The sequence below is a fragment of the Onychostoma macrolepis genome, chromosome 07 (assembly GCF_012432095.1).
Source record: "Onychostoma macrolepis isolate SWU-2019 chromosome 07, ASM1243209v1, whole genome shotgun sequence".
NCBI lineage: Eukaryota > Metazoa > Chordata > Actinopteri > Cypriniformes > Cyprinidae > Onychostoma > Onychostoma macrolepis.
This window is the reverse complement of record NC_081161.1, coordinates 9,099,426-9,119,370: the sequence shown is the minus strand read 5'-3', so window position 1 is coordinate 9,119,370 and position 19,945 is coordinate 9,099,426. Positions and strand designations below refer to the sequence as shown.

The following is a 19,945-nucleotide window of genomic DNA, read 5'->3' as shown; positions in this document are numbered from 1 at the left end:
TTTTTTCAGAATTCTAAGTTTACATCTCGCAATTAATAACTTGCAATTGCGAGATATAAACTTGGTATTCTGAGGAAAAAATCTAAAGTGTGAGTTCATAACTCACATTTGCGAGTTTACATCTCACAATTAATAATTCAGAATTGCAAGAAATAAACCCACAATTCTGAGAAAAAGTCAAAATTGTAAATTATAACTTGCAATTGTAGATTTACACCTAGCACTTCTGACTTTTTTTATCCAAATTCTGAGTTTACCTCTAGCAATTAATATCTTGCAACTATATGTAAACTCGCAACTATGAGGAAAAAGTCAGAATTTCAAATTTAAAACTCAAAATTGTGAATTTACATCTCACAATTAATATCTCACTGTAATGACTCGCAAGTGTGACTTTTTTTCTTTGAATTCTAAGTTTACATCTTGCAAACAATAACTTTTAAGATATAAATTCTAAAATAATTTGAATTATGAGATATAAACTTACAGTTCTGAGAAAAATAAGGCAATGACCTCTTTAATGTTTTTATTCTCTGGCAGAAATAAGCTTCCATAATTTGATGGCGTGGACTACAGTGGACAAACAGTGGCAGAGCTGAGAATCTGACCATTGAACAGACTGTCCTCTCCAATGAAATCACACTGAAAGAGTCTGGCCAATAAACTCTAATGGCTCTGTCGATCCAAATCTCCAGTTTGTAACATGTTCTTGTGTACTGAGATTGATGCCTGGATCAGGCCACCAGAACGGGATGTGTTTGCGTGTGTGGTAGACCCTCAGTGTGTGTCCGTGAGCTGTTTTTGTGAGGTCCCAGCTTATGGCACTCACTGGTTCCCATGTAGCATTTACACCAGTGTAATGAATCACTCAACAAATGTTGCTCTTGGACTAACTGGTTGGAAAGGACGTAACAGAGGAAGAATATAACAGCAGGGAGGGTTCGCACTGCCACCAAAACACATTGCCTGAACCGTACTTTAAACTATGATTATTTACATTAATGGACCCTGCTGAAAGGGACCAGTTTAAACCTGCATGAATTCTCATGCTTTTCCAGGATGGTTTATACTGGTTAGAGCTGGTTTGATCCTGGTCTGGTTGGTAAATACATGAATTTATTTGAAATTGTGAAATATTTAAAATGCAGTTTATTCCCGTGATTGTGCATCTAAAATTTCAGTAGCCATTAGTTGTGTTACATGATCCTTCGGATGGATCCTTCAGAATTTTATTCATGATTATTTGACAAGTAGACATTTCAAAATAAAGTGTTTATTTGAAATAGAAATCCTTACTGTAACTTTTGCTCAATCTTACTGACCTCAAACTTCTGAACAGTAGTGTAAAATAGTAAAATATATTTTTAATTAATATTAATAATATTTCCCACAAAGTTTTTCACTAAATGGACACAAGAAAATATGACATTTATTTACAATAATTTTTATGTAATCATTTTTACATGCACTAACAGAACAGCAATATTTCTAATTCCATAACATCATTTAAACTTAAATCAATATTACATTTCAAATAATACATTTATGTATTTATTCATTTGCTAAATAGTTATGTTATAAGTCTGATACCATCAACCACTTTTGCATTATGGTATTAATCACCCTCTAAGGGTTTAATTTGCAAGAACAAAAGACCAACTTGTATTATCCCTTATCTATATATTGTAAATATTGTCCTCTAGCCATACCGAGGTATAACAAACAATGTCTAGATTTTTTTCTCTAAAGATTGAAAAGTACTAGTACTCAGTGGACAGAAATACCCAGAATGTTTCCCTTAAGAGCATAAAAGCGGTTCTGTTGTAAAAACCTGATTTTGTATATAGTTTATAAGGGGATTAAAAGGCCACAGCATGCTCTGTGAAACCTTTCTGTCTGCTGTTATAAAGCAGAGCCTGTGGAGATGAATGAATGCTGTTCTCTGTTCACTCAGAGCCAGCGGCTGATAGCATCTCTCACTGCATGTTAAGAGAGAGTGAGAGCATGGCATGTGTGTAACGGACTAATGCCATACAAAGGAAACCCCATCACTCCTCTCTCCTGTAGTCTGTATGTAGTCTTTATGTTCACCTGCAAGGGATCCATAGATCTCTGTTTTGAGCTTTAGTGGCAGTGCTAATGCTAAAGCAGCACTTTCCTTATTTTTCATGGAACACACACATAAAAAGAAACATTTATTGCTTAAATGCTGCTCTTTTATAGCTCACAAGACTTCTTAGTTATGTTTAAGTGTCAACTTTTTCTCAGATGTTTCTCCCTAAAAGCCTTTGGAATACACACACACACACACACACACATATACTGTATATATGCTCGACATTAATGCTTCATTAACGCCAGACAAGTAACCTGATTAAAATATCAGTAACCAAAAATAACTAGGCAATCACCAAAACGCATGTATTATTCTGATTTTATTACGTTTAGAGTAAGTGGCGAATAGTGGATATAGCTACTGTATATAATGCATAGGCTCGGCACACGCAGCCTCTCCAGGAGAAATCAAAATGCGCAACACAAGAAAAGTCTGCATGCTGAGGTAAAAATTCAAAAAAGTTTTTATATTTAAAATACAGTTAGTTAGGCAACATCCCACAACGTTTTCACCATTACGACTGTTAATAGTCTGATTGTTGTCTACACAGTTTAGCCCTTGTGAAAATAAGTGCACTTAATTGTTTTGAATTAAATGTGCACTTGTAGTGTACTTAAAAGTTTGTTTTGTTTGTTTTTAAATGTGCTTGCTTAACATAACACTTCTAAATAAAAGAATGCTTAAGTGTACTTAAAGAGAGTGCACTTTCTTGACTGTTCTTCTTAACTCACTTAAGCACACTTTTAAAAAAGTGCACTTTGTAAAAATATCAAATTAAGTTTTGATAAGTTTTAACTTTATGATTCGTTATAATTGTGTAATTACAAATATATTTAAATGCATGACTTAAAGGTTTCAATAGAGATTAAATTATAGCCTATGTAAATACGTACTAAAATCCTACTTCAGTGGTTCAGAAAACACTATAATTCAGCTAATTGCATTACATAAATTGAAACGGTAATACATTTCCATTTAATCGCAATTAACATGCAATTTACCTTTCAAAAATATTACATTTAGTTTGTACTTAAGTTTAGTCTTTTATTTTCACAATATGTACACTCTTAAAAAGTAAGCTAAAGTGTACTTCTTTTTTACAAGGTGGATATTAAAGAGATCTGTGATTCTGTGAAATCTGTGATTTTTACTTCCGTATGATGCAGGAAGCAGATACTGCAGAGAAACATGAGCAGCTACCCTGCGGAATGAGAGGGAACTGTGATTAAGTGGAGTCAATTGTATTAGGCAAAGTGCTCAACGCTTCGCTCATCATAATGTGAAGTGATGAACTTACTGCTCCAATGAGCTCAACTACACTGCTTCAGTGCTAAAATCATGTGGAAGACTCGAGGAACTTAGCTGATTTAAATAAAGATTTAAATACAGAACCCTCTTCAGCCCTTTCCCAAAAAAAAAAAAAAAAACCTCCTGGAGTGTTTTTATCAGAAGTGTCTTATTCAGTCCGTGACTTTTCCAGGATTTTTTCATCTGCCTCTGCAAGCCAATCGCTTTCAGGTATTTAAAATCTCATAGTGATATTTCATTTACTTTACCCAGCATGAGATGACGGCTGTGGAAAAAGGAGCAAATTGGCACTAGATGTCTGAAATATGAAATGCATCTGTTTTTATACACTTACGGATCTCACATAACAGATTTTACCTAGTTATTAGTACACTATCATTTAAAAGTTTGCTTTAAATGATGCTGAACCTTCAGCTTTGCGTCACAGGAATGAATTACATTTTAACACACATTAAAATAGAAAACAGTTATTTTAAACCGAAATAATATTCCACAATATTACTGTTTTTACTGTATTTGTTTTTTTTTTTGTTTTTTTCAAATTAATGCTTTGGTTAGCATTACAGACTTCTTTCAAATATATTAACAAATCCTACAGACCCCAGACCTTGTTTTGTTCAATCCACCATTTAATCAAACCAACATTGTAACAAAGTAGATTCAAAAGTTTAAATTAAAAGATTTTAACTAATTAACCAGTACATTTTCATCTGTGCCAATATAACAATCCAGCATGAAACAGCAATATTTATCCACAGGACAAATATTTTTACATATAAAAAGGGATTTTAATTAGTGCTGTCAAACGATTAATCGCGATTAATCACATCTAACATAAAAGTTTTTGTTTACATAATATATGTATGTGTGCTGTGTATATTTATTATGTATATATAAATACACACACATGCATGTATATATTTCAGAAAAATAGGTTATGTTTATATATTAAATATGTTTATTTATAATATAAATTATATGAATATAAATATAGACATGTAAATACATGTAAATATTTTCAAAATATATACTGTATGTGTGTATTATATATACATAATAAATATACACAGAACACACACACATTATGCAAACAAAAACTTTTATTTTGAATGCGATTAATTGCGATAAATCATTTGACAGTACTATTTTTAATACATTAAAATGCTATGCGGGGACTATATTGAGCAAAATAAATTAATTGATGAATCTGAGTTATGAATCAGATTGTGTGAACTGATTCATAAAAGTAAACAAATTTATCTTGTTTAATTTTGTATGTCATCTGAAAAATAATAATTCATAAAAATTTAATATTTAAATAGTTATAATACACCCAAGCTTAATGTAGAGTTATTTCTCTGGACTTTATCACTTTGCCAGAGCCGAGGAGCAGAGAAATCTGTGACTTAGTAGCCTGTCAGCACTGCTTCCTGCTTACAGACGAGGTTCCTGGCAGGCTCTCCGCTTGAAGGACACCAGGGGAACTCCAGGAAGTGTAAACACTTGTATGCCATGACTATTTTTCAGCACCATCAGTTTCATTTACAGAGGTTTGAGGGCAAAATGTGCCCTTGGGTTTTAGATGTTTTTAACCTCTAAAGAGCCACTCATTGAATTCAGAATTGAAACTCTGAGCATGGAAGGAAATAATTAATCATTTAAAGTCAACATGAAATTAAAACAGACCGTATTTACTTTTTAATACACATGATCTTTATTGTCTATGATTCCTCAGTGCAAATAATTACAGTTGTCTTCAATTAATCAAAATGCAATAACTTCCTCCACCTCTAAAGCACATAGATCACACAGACAGAAAAATTAAATGTTAGCCTACAGGCAAACAGCTTTAGGCATTGTTATTGGTATTTCAACATTTCAAAAGCCTTGCCAATATAACAAAGTGAGTGCCATTTCATATACTCACTTTATCCATTTGCACAATAAGTACTTAACACTTTCTATTTATGGCATGTAGTTCTTAATAAGAAGATGAAATTTGCAAACCAAAATGCATTTATTCTGATTCTGATTCTTCTGATTTCTCTCTGTTTTCAGGGATACCGCGGTACCTCAGTCAGCCGGAAGCCGCGCCGGTGCGGGTGGGTGACAGTCACGTGCTAAACTGTGAGGTGAATCCAGACCTGGTGTCTTTCATCCGCTGGGAACAAAACAAAGAGCCGGTTGAGCTGGACCAGAGAGTCTTCACACTGCCCAGCGGTGCTCTCGTCATCAGTAACGCCACAGAGGCAGACGCAGGCCTGTACCGCTGCGTGATCGACAACGCTGGGCCCACCAAGACCAGTGAAGAAGCTGAAATACAGATACTGCCTGGTAAATATTCCATACTTCCATACATATTCCAGTTCCATACTTAGAATCGTATCATCAAAATGAATTATGTCCATGTCTTTTTTTGACATTTTTACTAATGTAAAAAGCTTTATCTGCTATCTAATATTTAGACAGATTTACTGACTGACCTTTAAACAACATTTTGATAAATGAAAATTATAGAATAATAGTAAATTCATCAAAATGATCCCAGCTAACAAAAATATGTTGGTTAAAAAAAAATATATTTTTTTTTTCTTGGTTATGCACATTAGAGAAATCATTAGGGGAACGTTCCATTTTGTCATTTTGGTAACATTATGGTAACGTTACTTTTAAATTAAAGGTTGATTTAAAGGTGGGGTAAGCGATTTCTGATAGCCAATATTGACATTTGAAATTACCAAAACAAACACGCCCCTACCCCAAAAGGGTCTCACCCCTATTTTTATAGCTCCGCCCCACACATACGTACGCAACGATTAGTTCTGTGAAACAAAGCAAAACCAATGTTACTCACCTATCGAGAAGAAACAAAGCAACCTCGCAGGCCTTCCCGCTCCTTGAGTTCTCCTTGAGTTCTCCTTGAGTTCTCCTTGAGTGCTGGAAACCTTTACACGGGTCCTCCTTCTTGCCTTATCGTAACACCGTGTCTACACCAGACGTGAGCAGTGCAGCGCGACAAAATACTATAGAACTCATTATAATCAGTGATGCTGTCTACACTGAATGCCGCGCTGCGACACGACAAATCCCTGACAGTAAACTGCTGCCGCGTTCTATTTATGACATATTGACACAAATTACAAATGATTTTCAACGGCTCCTTGTCGCAGGCCAGTGTAGACAGACCGCGACAGTTGTCTGGTGTAGACACGGTGTCTTTTGCCTTTTTATCTGCTGTCTCTATCTTTCTGTCGTCGCTCGGCTCGGCTGATGTCAGTCATGTGCACTGAGCGCTCTCTCCTCTGCATCATGAGTAGACACGCCCCTTACTGCTGATTGGCTACAAGTTTGTTTTGGTACTCGGCCCCGACTCGTTTTCTAAAGCATTTTTGAAAAAATGCATACCCCACCTTTAAAGATCAGACAAGTTTGAATGAATGTTATATTAATGTCACAAGAAGATCATCTGTTCATAACTTTGGAATAACCTTGCCAAAATGCTCATCAAAGTTCTGAGAACGTTCCCTTTTAGCTGGGTTGATGTTGAAAAAGCTCAATGTAATTTTTTTTAGATATGCATCTTATATAAATATAAATATTTATTCAAAACTGATTTCAAGCAATTAACCATAACTCTTTTATATCAAAAGTAGTGCTGTCAAACGATTAATCGTGATTAATCGCATCCAAAATAAAAGTTTCCGTTTACATAATATATGTATGTGTATATTTATGTATATATAAGTACACACACATACAGTATATAATTTGAAAATATTTACATGTATATACAATTATATATTTATATTCTTAGATTTTATATTATATATATAAATATATTTAATATACAAACATATTTTTGTGTTTTATAAACATGCATGTGTTTGTAATTATAATAAATAAACACAGTACACACATATTATGTAAACAAAAACCTTTATTTTGGCAGTTTTAATTTTTTTTTTATTAATCGTTTGGCAGCACTAATCAAAAGTTGTTTTTTTGTAAAAAAAAACATAAATTCAGTCAGGTATGTCCAAAAATAAATAAAAAATAAAAATTGCCCCTAAAAAGGTTCTATAAGGAAAAGGCCAATTCCCCTGCATTCCTGATAATAAAAATGCAAGACATTGATTCTGATGTAATTTTTCATGCACTACTGAAACTCACACAATTGAGGGGAGAGAGAGTTTTAAAGGAGGCCTCCTCCAGAAGGACGGCCACATGTGGTGTTATCAAAGAGAACAATGTAATTTATGCTAAAGTTAAAGAGGACTGAGCTCCTTTGTGGCAGATATTCAGCATGCAGATTTATTTTTCCAGGCAGTCATGAGCACAGAGTGAGATATTAAAGAACATAAATCAGGCCTGAAGCACCGTCGCCTGCTGAGGTTATCACACTAAACATGGAGCAGGAAGCAACATGATGCAGCAGTATGTAAAGAGAGAATATTTAGAAAATAAATCTATTTCCCTCACTGAGATAGATAAATAAATAATGAGTATTAAAGAGAAAGCTTTTTAAAAGCTTTAACCTAAAAGGTATATACTGCAAATGTTACAATGTAAATAATGCCATTTGTAGAATTTTTTCCAATCATTACTATTTGTTTCAGTATGTTTTTCATTCAATTTGTTGCGACTAAAGTTATGTACTTAGAGAAATCATTAGGGGAACGTTCATTTTTCAAATATTATGGTAAGGTTACTTTTAAATGTTATTAAAAAACACAATTTGTTGCGACTAGTGACACAAAAATGATGCACTTAATCTGTAAGGCTAAATGGTCAACAAGTTCACACGTTCCTGATGGAAAATTTCCATTTTCTTGTTGTACAGCTTCATTATCTTAATCAGTATTTTTCTTGTTTTCCAGTGTAATTCCAAATATTTTAACTTGGGTAAAATATACTCAAGTAAAATTCTGTAAACTGTATAATAACATTAGTCTTAAGTGAATATAACCCGATTTTTTTCTTATCCCACTTTTTAAATGGGATAAGAAGAAAAAAACAAAAGCAAAAAATAATTCATACATAAAGAGATTGTGCATTCAAAGATGAAAGTTCTGTCATCTTTATATTTATTTATATGTATTTTTTAAATATATACTTTTGTCTTGTTTTCAATTAAAAATATTGAAACATCCTTAAAAAAAAGATAAAAAACTAGATTAATTTACTTGGGAACTTTGTTTGAGGAGAATATATCCTGATTTGCCTAGATTTTTCTTACCCCACTTTTTAAGCAAAACAAAACATATTTAAAGAGATAGTCCACTCAAAAATAAAGTTTATATCATCACCCTCAGGTGGTTTCCAAACCTGTACGACTTTCTTTTCTCTGTGAACTAAACAACATTGGACCCCATTGACTTCTATTATATTGACAGTCAGACATTTCTCGAAATATCTTACTTTGTGTTTTGCAGAGGTAAGAAATTCACACAGGTTTAGAGTGACACGAGGATGAGTAAATAATGACCAAATTTTCATTTGACTAGACAAAAATGTTTGTCAATGAGGTAAAAAAGCAATATTAATAGCAAAATATATTCTCTAAAAAACTCATAATATTGTATGCAATTTTGCTTTTCATACTGTACCTTGTTTTAAGGATGTTTAGATATTTTTACTGAAAAAAAAAAAAACTTTTTGAAAGATTTTTATAAAAATATTATTTCAAAAGTTTCAAATAAGTAACAATTAGGACAGGGACAGACATTGACTGTGAATGCACTTCTCTGTTTTGTGCAGAATCAGGGGAGGAAAGGACCCTGGAGTTTCTCCTGGAGCCTCAGCATGTGTTTAAAGTCGTTGGGGAGAGTGTGCTTCTCCCCTGTGTGGTGACGGGATATCCCACAGCCGATGTCACATGGATGCACAAAGACCAGCTCATTGAGTACAGGTAGGAAATGCATCATCAAGCAGCATTTCTATCCTCACAGATCTCCAGGGTGGATAGATACTCTGCTATTAATAGACCCAGAGCTCTTCACCCTGAATCAGACAGTGATTTCCACTAACAGCTCATTGATTCCTCTGTGTGTTGCCAATGTGACGAACATGAGCTTAGAGTCCCGCTGTGGCAGCAGTGTCCACTTTTAGGGATCACTCTCTGTGTACGTCTGCTGTTCTGCTGGCATACAGCCCCGTCCCAGCTGCCCGAGTAAATAATTAGAGTGACGGCGCCTGCCTGCGAGGTGTCAATGCCAGTCAGGACTGCAAGTGTCTGCACCACACACACACACACACACACACACACACACACACACACAGTCTCTCTCACACCTCTCTCATGAGAAACACTGCCAGGCTGTTCACAGATTAGACCAGGGAAGCCACTTTTTTTTATGCTTCATTCTCATTAGCTGTTGGGTGTCCAAAGGGCACGCGTGACCCAGAGATTGTGATCAGTCGATGTTCTCAACACTGCATGCTAAAAAAAAAAAAGTGCTGACAGGGTTGCCACAGCCACAGCCACCTGGAAATTTTAACGTTGTGATAGGCCTGGAAAATCTGGAATAATAATACAAAATAGGGATGCTCTTATAATAAAGTACTTTTTTTTTTTTTTTATTTTTTTTTTTTATAAAGCACTAAAATCTCAAATCAATTGTGAAATTGTAAAATCAAAAGTGAATTTGGACATTTTAAATAAATCTTTATGAAATTTTCTAAGAATACATTTAAAAGTGGTATTAAAGGCTTAGTTGACGCATCAATGTTATCATTTATTCATCCTCAAGTCGTTCCAAACCTATAATACTTTCTTTTATCTTCAGTGAAGATACATAAGACACTTTGAAACCTGAGACACTACACCAAATCTTTAACTTTTCAAAGTTCAAGTTCATAAAAACGTTGTAAACGTAACATGATTCATGATTGCTTTATTTGAAAAACTGGTTTCATTTAAGGTTTTCTTCACATACAGTATAAACACTGATCAACGCACATACATAAAGCACATTAAATATTGCTGCTTGACAAGTGAGAACTAATGAATTGTTTTGGTTACATGGACTTTCAGTGGAGCAACAGAATCTCATGTTTCTCGCGTAAATTATATTTATTTGTGTTTAAGATTAATGAAAGTCTTATGGGTTTTAAGTGACATGAGGAATGACAAAGTTTAAATTTTTGGGTTAACTATCCCTTTAAATTAATAAAAATGTTTAAGATTAAAATAAACCCAATCAAACAAAATTATTTATTATATTATATTATATTAGTAATTAATTAATTATAATTATACAAATAATTAATAATTATATTAATGTAAATAATTTTATTCTGTTATCTTCAGTTGTAAAATATGTATGCATTTATATATATTTTTATTTTTATTTCACGGTGCCATGGTAACAGTTTTTCTATGTTTCTGTACAAACTTCTCACACATTGGTTATAAACTAGATTTTTGAAATTTTTTCAACAAAATGTTTTGCTTTTTGCTTGCAACCTTTTTTTTTTTTTTTTTATTGTCCAGATTGCTTAGAAAAGTAATAGCACACCTCTTCTAAACAGGCCTTTTATTTTGAGGTATCATTGCAGAAAAGTACAGGACAAGTTGCATCCCAAAGTCATGTAGTTCGTTTAGTGGTTTGCTCAAATCCCTAACCGTTAGCGTGAGCAATTGTAATAGCGCTGCTTGCCTTAGTAAACACCACTAATAATTGCCTTAGAGTAAGTTTGTCATAACAATAATTACCCCATTCACTGGCTTGAATGTAAGTATTCCCAGAGTTGCCATCTTCACAAGATTGCTTCATTAATCAAAGTATAGCTGTCTGTGGAACAAGGGCTGAGGTAATTTCAACACTGAATGCACTCTCAAACTTAGATGACTGAAAAAGATGTTTTGTTCTTGACAATTAAAAAGTTCCTGTGAGGTTTCTTGAAGACGGGTTTGGACTGTCAGTCAGTAATTGGGAATGTTAAATGAAAGAGCAATAGGGAATATTTGTAAGAACGTTTGTATTATCAGACAGCGATAGAACGAGGCATTCAAGCCCCTGCTTGACATATCCGAATTTATGAAAACATGCTTTGCGCCCAGCAGCCTCACCGCGCTGTGGGGATTAACCACGGTAAACGGACGAGTCAGAGAGGCAGAACAAGGGAGAAAAGATAGATGAAAGGGTACAGTGAGAGTGACTGTTGATTGCCTCATATTGGGGTCTGTATTAAGTGTGACTTCAATCCCCCAAACCTTAAGACACAATTTAAATATGAACAAAGCATGTTCACGGTTCCTTTGATCATACTGTGCAATATCTATCTCCAAATATTTCTATAGTACAGACGCATTCGTTTCATAGCGATGCTGTAGAAGAAACATTTTTGGTTCCACAACCATTCAGTCAAAGGTTCTTTAAAGAACCATCTCTTTCTTACCTTTTTATAATCTGAAGAGCCTTCTTTCACCATAAAGAACCTTTTGTGAAACAGAAAGGCTCTTCAGATGTTCTTTATGGAACCATTTAGACAAAAAAGGTTTTTCTATCATGAAGAACCTTTATTTTTAAGAGTGTAACAACCTTAATACTGGATGAGATTCTAGAAATTATTTAGGCTATTTTTACAGTTTACCTAAAAAAAACAAACAAACAAAAAAAAACAAGGTTATTATGGTGGTCAAGATGGTTTTTGGAATAGTGTAGCTGGTCCAGGGTTTGTTATCCACACCAGCTCAGTAAAACTCAAATGAAATACTGATCAAGCTACTAGCCGTTCATCCTGCCCCCTCGATTCTCTGGAACACCATTTAGAATCCAATTTGGGGTTGATCATTGTCTGCTGCTCTCCCGATCTATAAAGGTCGGGTGAAAGTATTGCGGGTTGGCCATTGGCAGAGTTGCTTATCAATGTTAATGGCCTATAATTTCTGCAGCCTTTTGTTCAGGATATGTATTAACAAGATTAAATGCTGTTTTCAGCTCACACTCTCCTGATATCAAATTTATGCTGTTGGTAATAGAGTCTGGCCATGTAATGTTCGGCCGGAGGGAGGGCGCTGATGACCCAGCACAAACCGCCTTTGTGAAAAAGAAGTAATAAAATAGGACATATATGTAATATACGTGAATGTCATTTCTATTGAAACTTGAATGTCATGTATTTAAAAATATTTGTAATTACACATTAGTATGACGAAGTTGCAGTTTATTTCATTTAAAATGTATTAACCTTAAATGTAATATTGAATAACACACACAGTTATAATTATAATAATTTTTTTTACATGTGCTTTAGTATGTTAGTCAACACATCAAAATAAAAGTACTTCAAAGCACAGGTTGTTAAAACATAATGATTTAAAATGTACTTTAAAACTATAAATTTGACATTATTACAAATTCACAACAACAATGTTAGACAGTGCATTTTTTAAAAGTTAAGGTAATTGTAACTAATGATAAATTTGTTCCTATGAATTAATTCTTTCCCTTGTTCTATTAAATCATGGCCATGTTGTAGTAATACAGTCCCACATTTTGATTCAATTAGAATGCAGGAAGAAATTAGTACACCATGGCCACAATTTAATAAAACGAGTGAACAAAATATTTATTCATGGCCACACTTTAATTCAAACGAGGGAACAAATTCTTAAATCATGTAAACATGTGTTACACAAATTGTAATGTTAAATGAAAGATCTTCCACTTAATTTAAAATGAATGCTTAGTTTGTGGTTCTTTGTTTATTTTAATGAAAAACACAACAACAATCAAACAATCAAACCCATACAACAAAAACATATTTTTTTCTGGCAAAACTATATGTTCAATACATGTTGTAAACAGTGAAAATAAGATATAAAAAAATATACCAAAATGTATTTCACAGGCAAGAAAATACATTTCCAAGCATACAGTAGCCTACATTTAGTCTAAATGTAAATGTACATGGAATAACTTAGCAGAGATCAAAACTAGATTTATAAAGATTCATTAAAATGTGAAATGTGAATCACTGGTAACACCTGTAACACTGACTTCCACAGTAAGACTAATTCAGTGCAATTAAGCATGCTAGATTTTCACAAGGGCAGACTTTATTCACATCATCTGTGGCCTGGTGATTAACACTACTGTGTATTCCCATATCCTGACCTTTTACTGTCTGGAGAGGCAGGGTTTCTGCCCCTGCCAAACAGAGAAACAGCACAGTCCATCAGTCCACACAGAAGGATCCTCTCGAGCTCCCTTATGTGTGTATAGGGGGAAAAGTGTTTTTCTCATGTTGAAATCCAAGCAGTGCTCTATTAACCATGGAGTCACACCAACCGCTCTCCGTCTCTGGCAGTAGCTGTGTGCCCATCTCTCAGGCTTCTGATAGAGTCATTGGGCAGAGAGCTGAGAGAGAGATATAATAGCAGGTTTGGAGATGCTCGGGATTCTAAGTGGGAGTTTAACAACAGGCTGGATTCACTGAAGGATAAACACTGTAGACTGGCACAAAGAGCTGGTGGGAGGGGGGGAGGGAAAGCCAGACAGTGTGTAAAAGAGAAATTGAGAAAGAAAATAAGATATTACAGTTTGGATCACAAGCAGTATAATTTGTAGTCTTGTGTTGCCAGACCTTCAGTATATGATCTGGGTCCACATTGCAGCTGATTTTGGCCAAGAACTGAAAAAGGAAGTGGTCGTCTGATTGATATAAAGCAACCAGCCCCTTTGCTGTTTACTTTGTTGTTGTATTTTAAACAAATCTCTTTATTTTCCTTATTTTAAGTACCTTTAAATGATTCAGTGCCACGAATCTTGCAAACATTTGCAGATTTGCTTAGTTCTTTGTAGCAGTCTGGAAACTTCTGAGCACATTTTAGTTTTTTGGTGTGCTGATTAAAAAACAGTGCACCCTTACATCAGAAAATTGATTATTCGTTTTTAAAGAATACATTTAAAAATGCAATTTATATACTTATATTGATTTCTGAATTATAGTTTAGGGAAGGCCATGAAGTCATACTATTATTATTATCATTAGGTTTTCTGAAGAATAAACATCCTTATTAAGGATTTGATTTGATTTGATTTTGAAATAAAATAAGCAGGGAAGCAATTTAAAAAAAAAATACTTGTTATAAATATTTGCATAACTTTTGTCCACCAAATCAAAGTAATATTGAGCAATTACTGAGGGCTTCTGGCTTTTTCTAGCTTAATATTTCTGAATTAATTCATGATTTTTGTGGGGAATATATATATATATATACGTATATACTGTATATATAACTTTCATTTTACTTTTTTGAAAATTCTGAGGATGTGTACATTCACATTCAAGGTAAAATCAGAGCTATGTTACTACTTTTTACTTTATTGTTACACTACACAACATTTTTCTAATTTTATTTTTGGGCTGTTTAGTTTTTTTTTTGTATAGCAGTGATCGACCAAATGTTTTTGTCAGCTGAAACCCTTTCATGTTCCTTTGAAGTACCCTCTGAAATTTTACATTTGTATTTCAATAATTTAACAGCACATGCGCATATCCATGGTTCTCTGATGTCTGTTAATGGTCATATGACATGAAAGTAAATGAAATATTATAAATGTTTTTATGAGGTCTTTATATTATTTATTTATTCATTCATTTATTTTTTTTATCTAACATTTTATTATTTGATTATTAGCTTTTCATCAACTCGCAGACCCCCAGGGGTTTTTGAACCCCAGTTTTGGGTAACCCTGTTTCATAGAAAAGTACAGAGTTTACAGGAAAGCCGAGGCGTGAAGGGAGCAGGACATGTCAGATTCAAATATTGGAGCTTGCCATTTTGCAAAAGCCCTTGCCATTTGTGCATGGAGCATGCATCAGAGGTTGGTCCGTGGGTGGCCCATCCAAGGCTGAATCTACGTCATTTATGATTCAGGCACACTGCTGGAATGAAAAGTGAAGGGTTGGAATGCATTGTAGTGGATGTCTGTTTTACTGGTTGGCAGGACATCGCTGCTGTTGAATAGACTGTGCAGCACTATAGCAGGATTCATTCAGCCAAATGTGTGGCAGCTGTCACTGGAACATATGAATTTTGTGGCTTCCTCTCCATTTCTGCGCCTCCATTTTTTTTCCCTCTCCTATTACCCTCTGTGAGTTCCTCTGTGTCCCATCCCGTCCCTTTAGGAATGATGGTGGCCTCTCCATGCACTCAGAAGCTAATGACACATCCAGAGCTAAATCCAGCCTCACCCGCCAGTTCATTCAGACCTCTAATGTGCGCATATTACGCAGACTGTGGCTTTGGGCATGTGCGTATTAATGTGCTAATCAAAATATTGGTTAACCGTTGGAAGCACCTGCTAAACACATAAAGAAAGGTGTGATGACGGTTCATCTCAGCCCAGCTGGGAAAAACAAACACTCTGACTAAAGAGGGTAAAGATGGAGCTCTTCATATTGATTTTATGCTCAGTTTTTCCCTCTTCTGAGGTATTTCATTTGAAGCTCAGTCCTTGTTCTATAAAAGAGCAGCATACATCACACTGGAGAAACCACAGCTGCGAGAACATAATATTCAGGATTTAGAAAATAATATGACATTAGCTCATAAGGGTTTTTGACTTGGAATGCTTTTTCTGCTTTGAACTCTCTAAATATGTGGTGTAGTCAGGATGCAGCCCTGTCCAGAGAGGATATTCAGTCTATTTCAGAGCCACCTGCACATTGCAATGCTCTGTAGCTATTCATTTGCATTGCAAAATGTTCATCATTCAACCATGCTGGTAAATTAATAAATATGAAGTAATTCTTCTCCATTCTTCTTTAAAAAAACAAACAAACAAAAAACAGTTAATTCCTAAGTATTATTCAGCATTAAAAAAAAAAGATCATTCTATCCCGAGATGGTCTTAGCTATCCTGCAGTGAAACAACAGTTTGAAGCATCTGACATTGGTTTACTGGTCTTAGCTGCTCTTAAAGCTGGTCTAGTTTGATGGTTTTAGATAGGATTGAGTACCTGTCGAGTATTTTGAGAACATCAGGTGCAGACCAGATAAAGAGTCAATGACAAAGAAGAATGTCCATAATTAAAAACGTTAAAAAAAACAAAAAGTTTAAAACGCATGTGCCAAGTTCCTAAAAATGTACTCTTTGTATTCATGATGGTTTATGATTTTGGGGAGGGGACAAAAATTTAATAAAATTTTAGAGAAGGATTTCAATTTCTAAAAATGTCATATGGTGTTAACCATCAAGTAACGCCATGTGACACATTTAAAAAAAAAAAACAAAACTCTCTTACATTCATACACATATTTTCTTTAAAAAAAGACATTTGTGAATGAATGATTGATTCAGGATACGTGTTTAATGCATGCAAAAATGAATGAATTAATCATTCATTCACAAATGTCTTTTTTAAAGAAAATGTGTATTAAATCATTCATATACATACAATATCACATGAACTTACCATGCTTTGTAATAAAACAGGTAAAATGATTTAAAAACTTACTGACAGTCATGAACTTTCTTTTTTCTTTTTCTTTAATCCACCACATTATAGATCACACCACATGACTTTGGTTTTGTGGATATAAGTAAAAAAAAAATTTCCCCAAATATTAGTAAGCAGTGAACCATATTTTTAAACTTAATCTATTTTGGTTTTAACACTGGAGTTGCCACAAAACCAGGAATGAAATAAATACAGAGATAAATACACACACATATCTGATATCTGATAAAAAATGGCAAACTACTTAATATGGTTTTCTTTTCTGGAATTTCATTCTTTTTTCCGCATTATGAATTGTTGATTATATCACTGACTTTTTTTTTTTTTTTTGACTTTATGAGGGTAGAAACCATCCGAAGCTGTTTGTGACTGGAATTTCCAGTGGGGTAACACACGAATTTTGCTGGTGGCATCATAAGGAACAGTGTCACTACCCTCATTCAAGTCTTGGCACAGCATTAGTAGCTCCTCTGTTTGGAGTCACAGCCATGGAGCTGAACAGTTAAGGGTGGAGACCATGCCAGAACCTTCTGAGCTGTTGACAAGGCAGCCTTTCATCTCGCTCACTTGTATCTTATGACGGCATCAATCACAGGCTGGCTGCTCTGAGGCAGGTTGGGTCAGCGCCACCGGTAGTTTGGTGTTGGATTTCTGTTGACGGATGCCAGTAGTTTGGCCTCAGAGCTGCACACTGGATATACATCACGGCATATGCAGCGCTGGCTGTTAGACCTAACCTGCCTGCAGTCATGAGCCTTTTGCACATTAGTTCTGGGTTATTTGAGGCGACTCCTCTCACAGAACGAAAGCATTACTTCTCCCTCAACACTCCTAATACACTGACGGTACTGAATGAAGAATAGTATGTGTTTAACTTGCGCAAGTTGAGAACTCTGCAAGGGTGAGGAAATGACCAGTTGTTGAATAATGAATGGGAGGATCAGTGATGTTCAGAATGGAAAAGTCATTTCTTTTTATGCCATTTTTGTTTATCTTTATATGTTGCAAAATAGGGCTTGAAACCATCGATTTTATTATAATTATTCATATAATTATTATTATTTAACAAATGGTAAGTGAAAGGAGGTACCCAATCTTCACTTCTATTTATTTATGAGGTTGTTGAAACTCTTACAGAAAACGTGGGTATGTCTGAACACAACCCTTATGCCTGAGTGAAAATCACTGAGCAGAGTATAGCCTATTTACAGACCAAATGATTTGTAGCTATTGGTAAAATACTGTTTCCCCATGAAAGAGTTATTTATTTGCATTGTATTTATTTAAATTTGGTAACAGGGCTGAATGGTTGATGCTTTTACCAGTGCATTTTGACAAATTAAGAAAATAGATTGATTATTTAGCAGTATTAAGTTAACAGACATGAAAATATTACACTATTTTTAAAAAAAATGTTTTATTTTTGGTCATAACCCAAACTGAATGATAGCATAATTTATCCTAAAACTGAAACCATTTTACTGGCAACCCCGTTACCCATTTTGTTTTATTTATATATATGTATGTATGTATGTATAGTCATTTTCTCGTTTTTGATGTTTATTACTAGAAAGCACACAAGGTTTTTATTATTTTTAATCATTAGCATGCTGCAGTCCCAAGGAGTCTAAGTGAATCTTTCAGACTTAATCGAGTGCAATTACACATTGACAAATGCAAATGATATTGTCAGTAAGTCACTAAGGTTGTGCCTCCCTCACATTAATGTTTTGAAGGCACTTGACTCGAGACAGATACAGAGATCTTAAGACAATTGCAGCTGAGAGGCACTGATGTGTGGAACTTCAGCATTCACACTCTTAAAAGAACATATGAGTAATAATGGCACGGTCCATGAAAGAAAAACATGAAGACTGAAGCGTGTCTTAGGTGGAAAAGCTCCACAGTGGGCCTACGTGTTTCATTCCATGTTCTTTTGCCCAAAAGGACAAAGACCTCCTTTATGAGACCTGCTGGTTTTCCTGTGGGATGAGGTATGTGTGATGGTTGAGGTAGGGTGGAGTTTCTCTGAGCACAAGACTTTTGAGTTACTCGCTCTTATGCAAGTCCTGTGGTCTGGCGTGTGTAATGGACACTGTCAGGCTGCCCTCTCAGGACTTCAGAGCACTGTTCCATGCTATGCAATTTATAGATTGTAGATTTTGGTACTGGCAATGGTGTAGGAATGACTTGCTCTTATTTAGGTGTTCATTTATTATATAGTTTGGGTAATTGTATAACGCTTGTATAGTGCTGAATTATACTCCCATCTCTGTTGATTTAACGGTTTAAATCAGTCACTTAGAATTCCACTGAAAAAGCTTTAAAAAGATTACGACATAAAAGGGCAAAAATAAATTAATAAAGAACCTTTGAGAGCACGTGCTTGTTGATTCCTAGAAAACCCGCGATTTTGAATGCAGCACATGGTTCAGTTTACTTGCATATCTGAGACTGAGAGACAGGCAGAGAAATAAAATAGGGAATGTGTCAGTGTGAGAATGCTGGTATTAATGTGCTGGTGTTTGATGCCAGTCGATGGCTGACAGATCAGGTTGAGTGGAGGTTCTGCAATCTCCGCATCCCTGTGTTCTCTATGCAGGAGACTATCCTGCTCCTCTACCTCATACTGTGGCCACTCTCTTCTTCTTTCTAAACAATTGATTCCTTGCCCAGCATCACAGCATGTTCCCTATGTTGAAAATTCACCCAGCCGAATGTTGATAGTTTATCAATAAGGCAAAGAAAAAATGAATTGCTGCAGAAATCATTTTCTCAATTTCTACCCAAATTGTTGTGTTGACTGCATTCAAGCACAGCCATTCAACCCCGTTAGCAGAGTTATTGTAAGAAAAAAATATTCTTCTTTACTTTAAAGTTCAGTATTACTACAAATAAGAGAACTTATGGTAACAGGGATGAAAAAGAGTAAATAAATTTAGACATGTCTTTTGTATTCAGACTGCTTTTGGTAACGGATAAAAATAGTAACAAAAAAAAAAAACTGTAAATCCAGACATTTCTTATGTATTCAGACAGCTTTTGGTA

The 19,945-nt window shown here is 34.7% G+C and overlaps 1 protein-coding gene across 1 annotated transcript in view; it reads left to right on the top strand.

Moving 5' to 3' along the window:
* The window catches only part of neo1a (neogenin 1a), a 155,201-nt gene that overhangs the window by 83,886 nt on the left and 51,370 nt on the right, over window positions 1-19,945 (top strand). The window contains 2 exon segments of the mRNA XM_058781135.1: window positions 5,483-5,758; window positions 9,182-9,332. Coding sequence (XP_058637118.1) covers window positions 5,483-5,758; window positions 9,182-9,332 — 427 coding nt within the window.